The 15,671-nt window shown below is 56.1% G+C and overlaps 1 protein-coding gene across 6 annotated transcripts in view; it reads right to left on the bottom strand.

Annotated features, from left to right (window-relative positions):
- ZC3H4 (zinc finger CCCH-type containing 4) overlaps positions 1 to 15,671 on the bottom strand; it is a 42,077-nt gene that overhangs the window by 3,961 nt on the left and 22,445 nt on the right. For 5 of the 6 annotated variants that reach the window (XM_025850074.2, XM_073886527.1, XM_025850077.2 and 2 more), the window contains 8 exons: positions 15,209 to 15,305; positions 14,953 to 15,092; positions 14,280 to 14,387; positions 12,684 to 12,795; positions 11,974 to 12,083; positions 4,825 to 5,189; positions 4,279 to 4,622; positions 1,163 to 1,414 (listed from right to left, as the gene is read on the bottom strand). In XM_025850074.2, coding sequence (XP_025705859.1) covers positions 1,163 to 1,414; positions 4,279 to 4,622; positions 4,825 to 5,189; positions 11,974 to 12,083; positions 12,684 to 12,795; positions 14,280 to 14,387; positions 14,953 to 15,092; positions 15,209 to 15,305 — 1,528 coding nt within the window. The remainder of the gene's footprint in view (positions 1 to 1,162; positions 1,415 to 4,278; positions 4,623 to 4,824; positions 5,190 to 11,973; positions 12,084 to 12,683; positions 12,796 to 14,279; positions 14,388 to 14,952; positions 15,093 to 15,208; positions 15,306 to 15,671) is intronic. The other variant, XM_073886528.1, reaches the window with a different exon arrangement.

The raw sequence follows: 15,671 nt of genomic DNA, 5'->3' as shown, positions 1-15,671 counted from the left end.
AGCCCGCTGGGTGAATGGCTCCTCTGCCTCTTACCTTGGAGAACCTGTTTCCCCTCCCTCCGTGGGCTGCCATGAACGGCCACTGAGCTCAGGTGGGCTGAGCCGCCGGGCCTGGCAGGTCACCGGCTAATGTTTCTAGACCTTTCCCCGTGTGCCAGCACTGCTCTAAGTGCTTTGTCTTACTCTCACGACCACCCGGGAGGCAGTGTTGTTATCATGCCCGTTTGACAGACGAGAAAGCGGAGGTGTGGACAGCACCATGAGATGGGGGCAGAGCAGGGACTGAGCTCAGGGTCCTAGCCCAGGGCTCTGCCACCTCGTCCTCACCCCTCGTGGCCTGCGGTCCCACCACTGGCAGGCCCAGCTCTGGGCACCTGGGAGCAGCTACCACTGAACTCCACTCTCACTGCGCTCGGGGTTCCCAGACACTGGCCCCCAGGCCCCTCGCAGCGTTACCATGTCCCGGGGAAGGGGGAGGGGAAGGGCAGTCACCGGCTGGGAAGAGGCGGGGCCGGGTGGGCCAACTCAGAAACTGGCTCACAAACTGGCCGGAGTCCAACCTTCTAGGCAGGTGAAACCGGAGCCACCAAGGGAGGGCGCTGTCCCCACCTGCTCCAGGGCTCCTACAAGGGCCACCCGTGGCCTCCGGCTCCTGGTTCTAGACACCATTTGTCCGCCCCATTTCCTCCTGGGCTGGATGCCATCAGATCCACTGTGTGGCACCAAGCGACCTGGCAGCTGGGACTGTTATTACTGGTTTATGTCAGCGACTAGCTGTCATCTGCTGACTTCCTGAGAACATGGTCTAGGGAAAGGGGAGCTGTGAGCATCTCCTTTGAGCCTCCTCTGTAAGGGCTCAGAAGGGAAATCCTGCTGGCTGCTGTCTCCTCCAGGGACCAGCCCACCTCCCTCCTCTATGGGATCAGGGTCTCTCTTGACCCCCAAAGACACCGAAGGGCAGCCCTGACTTCGAATTTTCTCAGGGACAAGCAATGCAGCAGCCCCAGCCTGGCTTCATGGTCCTGGGCAAGGGTCCTCCCTGGCCACAGGCTCCTTTCCAACACAAAACCCCACCTAGGCATTCCCCACCTCTCCACTGCACAGTGGCCTGGGGGGCCTGTGCCTGTCAGGGGAAGCCCCTGCCCCTGGGGAGGACACATGCCTTCCTCATTCTCCCGGTCCTGCTTGCTGCTCTCAGCCAGCCTCCTCGCTCTCTCCTCCTCCTCCTGCTGCTTCTGCTGGATCCTCAGGTACAGGGCCCTCTGGGCTGAGGGCAGGAAGTCGGGGACACCGGCGCCCGGCTTCGGCCGGCCTGGGGGCCCTCCCTCAGAGAAGCTGTCGGGCTCCAGAGGGTGCTCGGGGAAGAGGTGCTCCCCAGGCTCCCCCGGCAGCTCTTCGTAGTGCCCGTAGTCCTCTGTGGCAGGGAAGAACCGAGGGTTCATGTCGGGAAGGGCCTCACGGCGCCAATTCCAACCCCCCTGTGCGCCCTTCACTGGTGAACCACCCCCCAGTGGTGATGGGTGACGATGTGCAGCCCGTCCCTTCCTACCCTCCCCAGGACAGTCCCCACAGAAAGCCCAACCGCAGGGAACGGAGCGGCCAACAAGGGTATCCCCACCCAGGATGCAGCCACTGAAAATGGGGTTCACAGCACGATTTAGTGATGTGGGCAGATGCTCATGAAGTGAAAACAAGACGCCACGTCATACAGATGTTTATAAAATGCAAAGAAAAGGCTTTGAAGACAGACAGAAAACAGTCCCTCTGTTTTCTGGGAATGAGATTCGGGAGAGAGAGCTGAAGCATCTTTCACTTTTGACCCCACGTGCTTCTGATTTCTTCTTATTACTGGCAATGAACGTTCATTTCACGGTTTCTTTGAAATAACCAGAAACGAAAAACACTGCATCTCATAGTGAGCTCGTAATACGAGCTCAACCACGGTGAACGAAGACTTGTAAACAGAAGGAAATAACGAAACTGTGGCTATGGCCACACGTCTAGCCAGAGACTCCTGGCTGATTCCTTCTCCTCCCTCCTTTACGGGTTCCCAAGCTCTGCACCCGTTCCTGAGCATGCTGCTGCATTTAAGAGCGGGGGGCAGGGGGGGCGCTCCTCCTACACGGCGTCTAGGAAGCACAAGGCTGAAGGGTCTGCCTTCACTCCTGAGGGCAGGCAGGTGCCTAGCATCAGCAGCTGACCTCCCCAAACTCCACCCACAACCAAGCCAAGGTGGGGGAGTGGCACTGCCACACGTGGAGACTGCGCACGTGCGCGCACGCGTGTGTGTGTGTGTGTGTGTGTGTGTGTGTGTGTGTGTAGACAGACGATATCTGGTCGGCGCTGCCCCCCACATAGAATGTTCTGCAGTGAGGAAATGCTCCGTATCTGCACTGTGTGACTTGGCCACCACTATCCTCCATGGGGCTGGCTACTGAGTGTCTGAAGGTGGCCAGTGTCGTAATTTAAGTTAAACTTAAAGGATGAAAATGATTTGTAATATTTCATCCACGAAGCATATAAAGTGGAAAATAAAAGGTCACCTCCTTCTAGCCCCTGAACTTCGGGGACATGTGAACTTGGTGGGCAAGCCTACGCTATGTGGCGCCCCAGCGCGGAGCTGGGCACGCTCAGCGAACAACGGCCCCAGGCCCCCCTGCACGGCCCAGAGCAAATTTCTCGAAGGCTGCACGACTGTGAACACAGTAAAAACCACTGAGCGATCCTGATACGGGAATTAGAGCCAATTACTCTAGAGAGATCTACTGTTAACAAGCTTGACGGACTTGCTTTCCCTCCACACCCAGACCTTTTTCCACATACATTTTACGTATATTTAGGAAAGACAGAGGGGACCCGTGGGAACCACGGCACCCCCTCTCACACAGCCTGCCTTCCTCACTTGAGAACATGTCACTGCTCTCTCTAAAGCTCCTGCTCCTTGCCCCAAACACCTGCTCCCATGGCTCCGACACCACCCAGACACCACACACTCCCAGGTAGTCTCCCTGAAGCCCCTCCAGATTTCCGCACGGCTGTCAAACGGGACTCCTTGCTTAACACGGCGGCCAAAGCAGGGGTGCTCCCCAGCCAACCACAACTCGCCCCTCTCCGGCAGGACTTCCCGGCAAAGGGACGGCGGGAGCCTCCACCCAGTGACTCTGCCCCAGCTGCTCCTTCCCACCTATGACGCGAGTACGAGGAGGCACACCGGCCCCTGGCGCCATCTCCACACCACAAAGCCTGGCTCTGCTACTTCCTACCCTGTCGCAGCCACCTCTGCCCAGAAGACTCCCCAGCGCCCCGGAAGCGTCCCCGAATCCACTGCAGCCCCTACTATCCGTCAGCCTCGAAGGCCTCTGCCTGAACCCAACCGTTCCTCCCACGCGGCCACCTCGCCGGGGCTGTTCAAGCCCCACGCAGGGACTCCTCTCCCCCGCCCGCCCTCTCCATGCCACGCAGCCGCCTCTGTCTTTCTCACCCGAGCCGCCGGGCGGGGGGCTCTGCACCTCGGCCTCCGCCCCTTCCCAGCCCTTCTCAAGGAGGCCACTGCTGACTGTCCCCCTGGGGCACCGACCCTCTTGCCACGAGCACTCCGCCTGACTTCCTCGAGAAATGATCAGTGCTGAAATGAGCTTACGCGCTCACTTCTGCGCTTCCGTCTGGTTCCCTCAACTACAATGTGGCTGAGGCGAGGACCACGGCAGCCCCGTGGCAGCAGCGGGCGCACCGCCCCCTCCCCGAGGCCGCACAGGACCTCCCCGGCGGCGGCATAGTCGGCCGACCCCCCTGACCGGCACCCGTCTGAGTCGTTGCCAACACACCTTCTCGTTTGCGTAAGGAAGGAAGGAAGGAAAGAAGGAAGGAAGACGGTCGGTTGTGGGGACAAAACAAGCAGAGGCACAAGGCCTACACCGGCAGCTCCAAGCCGAGAACCGTCTGGAAGGAGGCGGCTCTGGAGAGGGTGCCTCCGCCTCAGAGTCCAACACCACTCTACACCCACCCCTCTGACTTCCCATGGTCCCGATTCCAGGCGCACCCAGCAAAATGTGTAAAACGTTAAATAAATTACACTGATATCATGAGACTCCTTTCAACCTCAACAGGGTAGTGAACCCCCCCCATCACTGAAAATGTGCAACCACTCACGGGACAGAGATGGAATTGGATTCATGCTCTGCAAAGACTTGGACAGAGGAGAAAACCCAAGTTTTCCCTACGTTCCCCAGTGCCACCCGCAGCGGCCCCCCCCCAGCCCCCCAACCCCGGCCTGCGTACCTGCGTCCCCAATGAGTCCTGGCTCCATCTCCATGCCCTCCTGCTGCTGGTAAAAGTTTTCATAGAAGTTCTGGGATGGCGGGATGGGGGGCATCATTCCAGAATGTGGGGAGTCTCCAGGACCATAGGGCATCATTGGGGGGCCACCGGGTCCCATGGGCGGGCCAGGGTTCATGCCAGGGCCCATCGGCATGTCAGGGTGCATGTCGGGGTGCATGTCCGGGTGCATGTCGGGATGCATGTCAGGATGCATGTCAGGATGCATTGGGCCCCCCATTGGCCCCGGGGGGCCCATATTGGGCCCAGGGCCCATTGGCCCCGGGGGTCCTCCGGGTCCAGGGAACCTAGGAGGAAGAAATGGTGCCCATGAGAGGGGCTGCAGAGCAAGAATGGCGGCCACGCCGTTGAGGAGACACGGACGTGTCCACGTGGTTGGTCCCTGAGGGCTCCAGACCAGGTTCACGATGACAGGCCCCTGGCATAGGGCAGCCTGGCTAAGGCCAGAGCCGCTCCAGCAGCCTGACTCTGGGGGCCCCGGGCACTCACCTCACGCCCAGCTTCTCAGCCAGCTGGCCCGTGGGCCGCACCACGATCTCAAACAAGGAGGGGATCTTCTTGTTGTACATGTCTTGCTGCTGCTGCAGCTGCTGGGGCGACAGTGGCTCGTGCACTGGCATAGGCATCTGGGGGGGCCCGGGGGGTGGGGGCGGGGGCGGGGGCGGGGGCGGGGGGCCGCCCTGCATGGGCCTGCCATTGGGAGAGGTCGGGGCCGGGGGGCCGGGGGGCCGAGGAGGGGTGGGCAGGAGGCCCACGCCCGGGGGTGGCTTGGGCAGGGGGTTGATGCCCTGCTTCTTCAGTTCCTCCACTTCCTTCTCATCCTCGGCGCCCGCTTCTGCATCGTCAGCCAACATCTGCGGGTGAGAAGAGAGAGAGAGAGAGGGCCGGGGGGAGTCAGGGAAGGCGCTTCCCACACGGGGAGACGAATGTTCTGAGGAAAACCCCAAAACACAAGCATAAAGGCAAGGAGCACAAAGCCTCTTTGGCACAAAAATCAGCATCCCACGCGGCTGCCGCATCCACTCTGTGACCCTCTGGCGGGGGGGGGCACTCCTGTTTGCAGCAAAACACACGTAACACGAAAGGTACAGCTTCCCCCTTCTAAGCAATTCAATGGTATTAAGTACAGTCATGAGCTTATACAACCACCACCTGGACCTAGTTCCAGAACTTTCCCATCACCCCAAAAGAAGGCCCCATACCCGTTAGCCGTCACTCCCCCTCCCCCAGACCCTGGCAACCACTCATCTGCTTGCCATCTCCACGATCTGCCTGTTCTGGACAGTTCACGCAAGCAGCAGCACACGCCGTGGGGCCTTTTGTGACTGGCTTCTTTCACTCAGCATGCTTGCCAGGTTTACGGGGCCTGTAGCATGTTGCTGCCTATTTCCCGGCTGACCAATATGCCACTGTCCTGTTTGGATTGTAAGGGCCTCTCACGACACTTGTAATCAGACCCTGAATTCTTACCCTGAGCCGCAGGGCCTGACAGGCAGGGCTGGGTGTCTGGAGAGGACAGGGCTGCAGCACTTGGCTTCAGTTGTTTCCATGGCACCCGGGACTCCTCGACCCTGAGGACCCAGCCCCGTGCCAGGCCCATGGACAGCTGAGCTCCCTCCCCTGCGGCGCCCGAGTTGGGACCAGCTTTCTTCCTGGGTGTCTGTCTTTCCCTCTATTCCTAACAGTGGCTCTGTGTCCCCCAAATGGTGGGATCTCTTACTAAAGGTCAACTCAGTGTGACTGTCCTGATCTCCTGTGTTCACTGATGGAATACTATCAACACCCTTCAAAGCACTGCCCGAGCTCTGTAAGATTTTACGTGTAGCTGTGTTCCAGTTGATTCCTGGTTCACCCAATGGCTGTCAACGCTGTAAGGGCAGGACTATTTCGTGCCTGGGGCCCAGCACGGAGCAGGATACAGGGCAGATGAACTATTCAAGCAGAATGTCTCACCAATTAGGATCCCGCGCAGAAAAGTTAACACAGCAGTCTTGACTGCTTTTTTTGGAAGGACTGCTTGCAACCTTGGTCTGGGGCTGGTGTCTGGGAACCTGGATTTCAGGGGGAGGGGCCCCCTAGTATTCCCTAATAAGAGGTGCTCACTGGAACTAAACTGTTTATACAAACAATGCGCTTTCTGCTGACACACACCGTAACTCCTTCTGGGATTCTGGAATTTTGGTACATGCCAGGCAGAGGCGCCACCGTGGGCATTGACCAAGCCTCCAACACGCATCCCCAGTCGAGGACATTCCTCAAGTGCTGTCACAACCTGAAGAATTAAGCACAGCCCTCGTGACTGCATGGGGTGAGGACTCTAGGAAGATGGTGCCTGGTTTCTCCAGCCTTTGCCCATGGTGGCTACCCGCTTGGTCCCAGGCCATCGAACTGGGCCTGGGTCATAGGGACCTCAGCAAAGACACCTTAGTGCATCCTAACCTGGGGCTTGGAGATGTCCCAGCCCTAGCATCTCAGCCTCAGCACTAGACAAGACCACACCACTGCTCCTGCACCCAGGGATGGTGGGAGTGCAGGTGGTGGGGCCTCTAGGAGGGAGTCAGGTGGTTCCCGGCTTTTCTCTCTCCTCACCGTCAGGAACAGTATCTGCACCCAGGGACAGCAGGGTCCAAGAGTGCTAGAATACTTCGACAATCGATCAACAGAAACCTTTGTCCCTTAGAGCCCTGCTACTCCAGGTGCAGTCTGAGTGTGAACCAGGAGCACAGAGGCACCTACTGAACTGGAACCACACTTAACACATGCCTAGAGCTGTGTGGGAAACACTGCGGAACCAGCAGTGTCTTTTAGCACTGCTCTCAGTGGGGAGCCAAGCAGGCGCAGGCCCCGTGTGCCACCCTGCCCCCATGTTCTGCTCGCTTCCTGCCCAGCGAACTGGCCCCTCGGCCCCTTCCGGTTCCTCACCCGGGCATGCAGCTGCTGCTGGGACCGACACCCTTGTTCAGCACGTGCTTCTCTCTTTACTTCCTGTCACTCACCCTAGGGGCTGGTCAGGGGTCACCTCCTCACGGAGCCTCTGAAAGTCAACCTGTCAGAGTGCCTCTGGGCTCCCTGCATGTTCCCGCCAGCACCCCAATCCTAGTGCGTAATCAGGATCTGCCGGGGGACTGGATTCATCTCCACACCACTGCATCCCCAATGCCCAGGACAGTGCCCGGCAGAAGCTAGGCACTGCCACACATTTGCTCGATCAGCGAGCAAAGAAGACAAACAAATGCATCTCCCTCTGCATTCCCTGGACTCCAGAGAACAGGGCTCGCTCTTTAATATCAGGACAGAGGAGGATGGGAGAGGTGAGGGGGTCGGGGCACCTGGGGGCACAAAGAGTCAAGTCTTTGGCTAGCCTGGCTCTGCTATTTGGTGTTCTTCTCGAGGCAGGGAAGGGGTCTCCTCTGCACACTGCCTCGCCTTGGCCTCCCCCTCCCAGGCCCCGAGGACCCGCCCACCCTCAAGCCTTCAGTTACTGCCAGCTCTGAGTGGAGGCGCCCAGACCCATCTATCTGCAAAGCCGCTCTGCCCTGTCACGCTTCAGTCCACGTGCCTTCTCCTCCTCCCCCGGCCATAAGGGGGGGGGGGGTCTTGTGAATGATGGCCCCTCTACTTACCGAGCCCCAAGCCAGGATCAGGGTCCCACTCCCACACACTGTTCCCAAGCTACTCCCTGGACCTCCTGAGTGCCTCACCTGCCCTCCACGACCTCACCCTCCATCCTGGGCCCTGCTACCTCTGGCCGGGACTCTGCCCTTGCCTCCCCAGGTAGTCCCTAGTCTCTCCCACCACTCTCTGAGCACCCACAGAGCAAACATCAATCACAAACACGGCCACGCCTCTGCACCACTAGATCCTTCCAACAACAGCAACTTGATGCCCTCAGGTAGAAGGCAAAACCTAACAAGGTTATACACCTCATTAAACAGGAACAACCTTGACCACAACTTCCTCCCCTGCTGTGGAGGGGGCGGCAGCTCTGGCCACTGAAAGGGCCACACTCACTTCGCCTCCCAACCTCACACCCAGAAGGCCCCGCTCCATCCCGCCTACCAGTGTGACCTCCTCTGCTGCCCTGGGGTGGGGCTCTTCCTTCAGGGGGCCTCCTGACACCTGCCCCTGCTGGCCTCCGAGACCAGGCCTGCCTGTCGTGACCAGGCTTCTCTGTAGCACCCACCAGCCGGAAACACCTCAGCCAATGTCCCTTTCCCCTTTAGACCACCAGCCCTGGGGAGCGAGGCTACGGTGATGTGGTCGCTGCGGTTTGCCAGCACACACTGGGCACTTAACAAACGCACGATTAACGGGACAACCGGAGCTCTCACCCACGGGCTGCTCTCGGTAAGTGCTGCCGCCGCCCGGTGAGTGCGCCACCCCCCCCCAAGCTCTGACCTCCAGTGGGCCCTGCCCATGCCCGGCAGGAGTCTCTGCACACACAGCCTGCTGGCTAGAGGGAGGACACGCCCCCACCCCCAGGACTTCGCTTGCCTCATCCCTCACTCAGACCCCAGCTCAGGACCCAGACCAGCTCCCCGAGCTCACCTCCTTACCCACCACCTTCCGCCTTGGGCCACGGTGTCACTGTGAGAGCAGAGACTGACCCGCGTTTGAGGTCAAGACAGTGACACGTGAAACACATTAAAACATCATTCCCACCAGAAAAGCTGAACCCAAACTGTCTGTGCAGCCCTTGCCCAGAGACTCGGAGAGGGGCATGTCTGCTCCAGACCTCCCGTTAATCCGTTCCCGGGCCTCTCCACCCGCGAGGACAAACGCTCCCTGTTCCCTCTCATCAGATGAGACAACCAGGGCCCTCCTCTACCAGGACGGATCCTGACTGATGCCCAAAGTTTCCAAAAGCCAAGGCGACCTCTCAGCAGAAAAGGACTGTCAACACCTGCAGACACGCAAAGGCACATGAGCCAAGACTCATCAGGCTAAAGAGATCCGTGTGTATCAGTTGGCTAAAAATCCTGTTTCTGCCCTAAACTGGAAACAATCCAGATCTTCTTCATCTGGTAACTAGACAAACTTAGATCATCCACACAACAGAGTACTACTCAGCAGCAAACAGCTATGAACTGCTCTCAACAACGTGAGTTCTAAATGAGTTATGGCACACAAAAAAACTCAGACTCCGAAGATTACATACACACACATATGTTTAAAAAGCTACATACTGTAGGGCCACCTGGGTGGCTCAGACGGTTAAGCGTCTGCCTTCGCCTCAGGTTATATATAGTCCCAGGGTCCTGGGATCGAGCCCCACATCAGGCTCCTTACTCAGCGGGGAGCCTGCTGCTCCCTCTGCTTGTGCTCACTTTCTCTCTCTCTGACAGACAAATAAAAAATTAAAACCTTAAAAAAAAAAAAGGCTATATACTGTATAAACCTACTCACAGAACATTCTTGAAAATGCAAACTATAGGGACAGAAAACGGGTCAGTGCTTGTGGAGGCTAGAGAATGGGGAGGCGTTGACTCTATAGGGGCACAGAGTTTTGGGGGTGATGGAGGAGTGAATTTCCTCCATCTAGATGTTGGGGTGCCTACAAGACTCTGTTTGTCAAACTCACAGAACTTTACATTAAACGGGGAATTTTACTAGATACAAACCATACCTTGACAAACCTGACTATAAAAAAGAAAAGTGTAAGGGAAGATTTAAGAGTAAAGAACCAAAATGTGTGCAACTGACTCTCAAAGTTCAAGGGAAAAAAAACGCACACGCATATGTAAAATAAAATGAGAGGACGTAACAAAGCAAATAGGGCAAAATGCTAACAGATGACTCTGGGTGGAGAAGCAAACACGCTTCCAAACCTAGAATGGATGGCTGGAAACCAACATGTGCACAGACAGAAATGTCTCTGCAAAGTGGGAAAAAAGAGCTGAAGGAAGGAAGGAAGGAAGAAGAGACAGACTTTTCGGGAGAGGGTGGCCAAGGCCCAGGGGTCAGTGGCATCACAGCCTGCACCCAGGGGCCGCCCCGAAGCCCCAAGCCTGGCTGACAAGCTGCAGCATGAGGGCTGACCGGATGCCTTCATCAGGGTTAACCTAGGTCCTTCTCAGAATGTATCCTCCGTTTCCCTTTCTGACCACCGAGATTCAATTCTGGTATGGTTTTCTTCCAGGTTCAACACTCATTTTTCACCTACTGAGACTTGCTTTTAGATCAGGGAGAATACTAATGCTTTAAAAACATTTATAACTGGAAGCTGAAATGTGCCATTCTGGTTTGCTTTGGGTTTTTACAAGAGCATCTAGAGCTGGGCTGACCAAGGTGGTGGTCACTGGCCACGTGTGGCTACTGACGCTCGAACTGCAGCCAGTCCAAATGATATGGGCTCTAAGTAGAAAATTAGCACCAGATTCCAAAAACACAGTAACAAAAATAGTAATAATAATAATACAAAATGTCTTAATTTTTCATTATTACTTGCTGAAATAATACTTTGAACACGGACACACCAGATTAAATAACATACACTGCTTGAACTAAATTTCGTTGGTTTTTTCCTACTTTAACGAAGCTACTAAAAAATTTAAATCACATACGTGGCTTGGCTGTGTTCCTACTTGGACGGCACTGGTTTAGAACGCCAACTCTAAACTTCCAGCAGGGGGCAGTGCTCAGCCAGCTACTGTTCGGCTCTCCATGTGAGAAAGGAAGCCACAACCTTCCCCCTCTCTACCCCGTCAGATCACCAGACTCTAGAGATCTACTAGATAGGAAATCCTATTCCTAGGGCACTAAGTTCCCCAGAGGGCCTGGTAAGAGAACAATGTTTCCCACTGCATTGCAAATGAGCAGCAAGTCTTTTCTCACTCTGCCTGTGCAGGGCTTCCCCCTGACCCCCAGGGTGGCCTGGGCCACAGCTGAAACAGGGCAGTCACTGACGGACTCCCAAAACTGCCCCATGTGCTACTCACAGATTCAATCCTTGCCATTCTCAAAACACCGGCCAATGCCTCAAACCTTCTGTGCACCAGAAGGCAGAAAGCCTTCATCTGGAAGGACCCATGTTCTCTCACCGGTTCCCCTGCATGTATGTTAGGAACCCGAGGACAAGAACTGGGAGCCCCCGGAGTCCTCACGACTCTTCAGGAAAAACGACAGATACCAGGATGAGTTTCGAGCCGACTGGATAGGAAGGCCTCACATTGTACCGGAGAGATCTCTCCCTCCAGAGAACCTCCAATCTCCCTGTCATAGAATCCTTAAGCCTGGGGAGGAAACGTTTGACATTTCCATCAAAATACAACCCACCCAAATCTCATCCTCCTCCCTGTGCGTCATGGGCTCTCTAAAAGATAGCTACCTTGGTTGCAGGCAGCATTCCTTTTATGTAGCATCCTCTCCCTACCCCCCACCCCCGCCCCCGCCCCGTGAAAACTGCCCTGGCCCCTGGCCGGAGAGAAGATACAGGCATGAGGACCTCAATTCTCCCTGCAGAAAAGAATGCAGCCCTTCCTCCCTCCCTAAAACAGCCCAGCTCCCGATCAAGGCAGGTGGGAAGTCTGGTCCCACACAAAAGCCAGGCGGACAGGTGGTCACGCCAGGTCAAGGGCAGGCACGCCCACTGGCTCTCCTGGAGGCAGCTGTGTGGCCCCGTGTTCCCGCCAACATTACCTTATCCAAGAGCTCTCTGGTCTCCTCGGTCAGGGGGTCATGGGAGAACATGCAGTCATCACCATTAATGCAGTTCCCGGTCGTGTGGTACAACTTACAGGGAAAATCACGTTCAAGGCATGTTAAGGCAAAAGCATCGGCTCCTAGACCCCAACCCTTCCCCCACACAGGGCAGAATCCAACCCCCTTTGTCTTGGTGATGAAGACATGGAAACCCAGAGAGGTAAAGTGCGCGGCTTGGGGTTGCACAGTGGGATGGCAGCAGACCCGAGTTGAGACCCCGGTGCTCGAGACTCCTAGACTCCTACCCTGGAGGGCTTCCCGCCCCACCACACTGGCTGTGGGGCCTGCTGTCTACAGATCCTCACTCAGCAGGAATAGTAAAGGTCAATGATGTGCCCAAGATTAGACAGCCCACTGGAAAAGTCTCAGAAGGTAACAGACAAGGGGTACGGCTAGTCTTGAGAGTCTGTATAAAGAAGTCACGGGCCGTTTGTGCGTCCACTTCCTCCGCTTCCTCATCTTCAGGACAGGGACAGTGGCTCTGCCACAAGACAGACGTAAGGGTTCAAGGAGACCGAGACACGCCCAAACCTCGGCCCAGCGCTGGCACAGGGAGCGCGCACGCAGCAAAGGTCAGCCGCTGCCGGCAGGGAGGGGGGAAGAGGCGAGAGCCCTGCACCCTACCAGAGATGAGCGCCAAAGGATATCATGCATGTAGGGGCAGTTCTCCGCTCTGGCACAGAACCCGGTGATGTAAAACTTGCACAGTTCTCGCTTCTTTGGTAGCTCGATGTCGTGGCTGAAATTACAGTGGTCTCCCTGGAAGAGAAGCAAGGAAAAGGTAAGGGGGTGGGGCCCAGTAAGCCCTCCCTGATGCCCACCTGCAATGGGAGGCACTACTCTGCCCTGGCTGAAGCACAGAGGACCAATGACAGAAACGAATACCCCACAGGGAAGGGTGGGGCTCACTGACATAGTTTCCCACCAACTGGAAAGTTCTGACAGGTTGTGCGCTCCCTTCTCTTGGTCCCTGCCGTCCCTGCCCACGACCCCAGTCCTCCAGGCTCCACGCACTGCCCCTGAGCACTTCTCTCTTACTCTCCCCCTTCTCCCTCCTCTCACCCACTATTTTTCACCAGGTGCCGCATACTGGCCAGTATCCAACCCCATGCTTCTTTCTTCCTGACACAGCCTCCATTTTGTTTGGGAAGAACGTGCCCAGCTGGAGAGGTACATTCCCCAGCCTCCCGGGAAGTCCTGGCCAATGAAATGTAGGCCAAAGTTCCCAAGGGAGGACAATGCTGCCTGAGAAAAAATCCCTTCGCCCATCCTTCCTCTTAGCCTTTAGATGGGATGCCCAGAGGCACAGCAGCCACTATGGAACCATGAGGACAAAAGCCACGTGCTCAGAGACGGCGGACATTCTTAAAAGTAGGAAGTTCCCCAGAGTGCCAGTGACCAGGGCACCAACCTCCTTCAGAGGAACAACGTCTGAGTGTTTACACTGGTGGAACTCAATTTTCTATCATCCTAAGTCAGACACACTCAGGACACAAACCCGGATGATCAATATAGAAACTGTTCTGTATAGCTGTTTCCCCTTACTCTCAGGAACGGCTGCTCATCTTTCTTCCGATGTATCACAAACTTCTTAAAATAACACAAACTGAGACTATAACGAGGAGCATCTTATATGTGCATACGTTTGTTTCACATACGTATTTTTTTCTAAGGCCTATACCCGGGTACAGTATTCCCTGGGCATGTGTGTGCCAGAATCCGTCCACTGCCATCGTACTTGAATAAAAAATCCAATTCAGCTGGCTGGCTGAACTCCCACCGGGTTATGCCCTCAGAACTCTGTGGTCATCGGCCCAGCTTCTGGTATTGAACTCTGCTGTGAAATTCAAGGCTGGCCTGATTCTCCCACCTCTACTACACGGAGAGCTTAATCATTCCCTCTCCAACATTAAAGTTCGATAACTTAACCAAGACATATTACATCTTTGGTATCAGTATCAATCTTAATACATTTGAGGCCATTTGGACTGGCTGATAATTTTGGCCCCCCAAACCAACAAAAACATCAAAAAACCACCCAGACGTGTCATCATGTTCTGGCTCCTTAGTCTTGAGAAAAGACCGGAGTCTTCCCAACCATCTCTTGGTAGTCAATCACTTCCACCCTTACCTGACCACTGCCCCCAGTTAGTGTGGTCTCTAGAACATTCCCAGAGGCCCGAGCATCCTCTGTGAGGTTGCTGCCCTGCTCCAGCACCCAGGTACTTTAACTTGCCCCTTACCCACGTACACCGCCCCTCCACGAAGTATTTGCAGATGACTTTGCCTTTCTTGTCAGACTGCTGGTGGGGCTTGTCATGGTCACTCCTCCGGTAGCTCCCGCCACCGTCCTGTTAGGAACACAGAATGTGAGCGTAAAGGGGGATGAAAAGGAAGGGTTGGGGGGGGGGGAACGATGCAGACTGGTAGAGACAGGTTCTAAGGGATTGACAGGAACAGAAGGTGGATGGCGGGGACGAGCATTCCCTCGACAGAAGTGTCTTCACCAACAGGAGCAGCGAACAGCAGGTTACCTCCACCACCGAGGCTGTGCGGGGTCTGAGCCCCGTGGTATGGAGTGCTGGCACCTGAAGAGCACCACACACCGGTGCGGGAACACATTCACCTCCTAGACGCAGTATGCGTGCCTTCCTATAAAACTCTCCAGGCTACCTGGGTCACCTGGAACCTTCCCCTCCAGAGACTCAGGTGCTACGTAGATGTGATTTTAAAAACAGGGTCTCACCAGCAGCACAGCCCCCTCCCCATAAGAGAGGAGTAGTACTCATCAGCCCATGGAGAACAGCTGACGGAAGCAGGAGGCCAGGACTGGCCTCTGAGGCCAACTCATTCGAGGAAAAAAAAATCCAAGGAGGCCTTGGCTAAACATTAGATCCAAATGAAGAGTCAACTCACGCCCATGTCCTCATCATAGAAGTCTTCGTCATCGTTCATTCCGCCCTTGTTCATTCCTCCTCGGCTGCCACCTCGCCCACGACCCCGGCCCATTCCTTTCCCTCGACCTCGGGAACCCCGGCCACGGCCTCGACTTAACCCTGCAGAGGAGAGAGATGGCATTCACCTGCTGCTTCTCCCCAGGACCCAAATCCAGCAGCTGCTGGAAGGAGTGATTCCCCCCCGCAACTCATCACCTCCTGGGCCCCCTGCCCACCTCGTCCTCGGCCATCCTTGGACCGGCGGTACTGGTTCAGCTCCTTGGAATATTCGTCATAGTCCTCATCTCCCATTGGCTCCTCACTTTCTCCATACTGGGATTCCAGAAGGAGAGAAGGCAGATCGCATACGGGGAACAATTAACACCGTCCCTAACACTACTCTCTGCCCCGACATGCCTTTTTGTTTCTGCAGGTCAAAAGGAGACTCAAAAGGGCAGGTGAGCAACCTGGGGCCACCCGCCTGTGCCCCCTCTTCACAGACCACAGCCAAAGCAGGAGTGGGGTGGTTCTAATCCTCTCCCTGATGGTCTTCACTCCCACAACTCCCAATTCCTGGGGCAAATCTGACAGGGGGCCTCCTACACAATGGACAGCTGTGCGGATCTAACAAAGGGCAGGCTCACTGTGTGCTGGCATGGAAAGGTCTCGGGCTGGGACACAACAATGAATGTGGAAGGT

Source organism: Callorhinus ursinus, unplaced genomic scaffold (genome assembly GCF_003265705.2).
Source record: "Callorhinus ursinus isolate GAN/ISIS: 27379988/994484 unplaced genomic scaffold, GSC_fseal_2.0 scaffold71, whole genome shotgun sequence".
In the NCBI taxonomy this organism is placed as follows: Eukaryota; Metazoa; Chordata; class Mammalia; order Carnivora; family Otariidae; genus Callorhinus; species Callorhinus ursinus.
The sequence above is the reverse complement of the archived record's forward strand: the minus strand, read 5'-3'. Positions and strand labels throughout refer to the sequence as shown.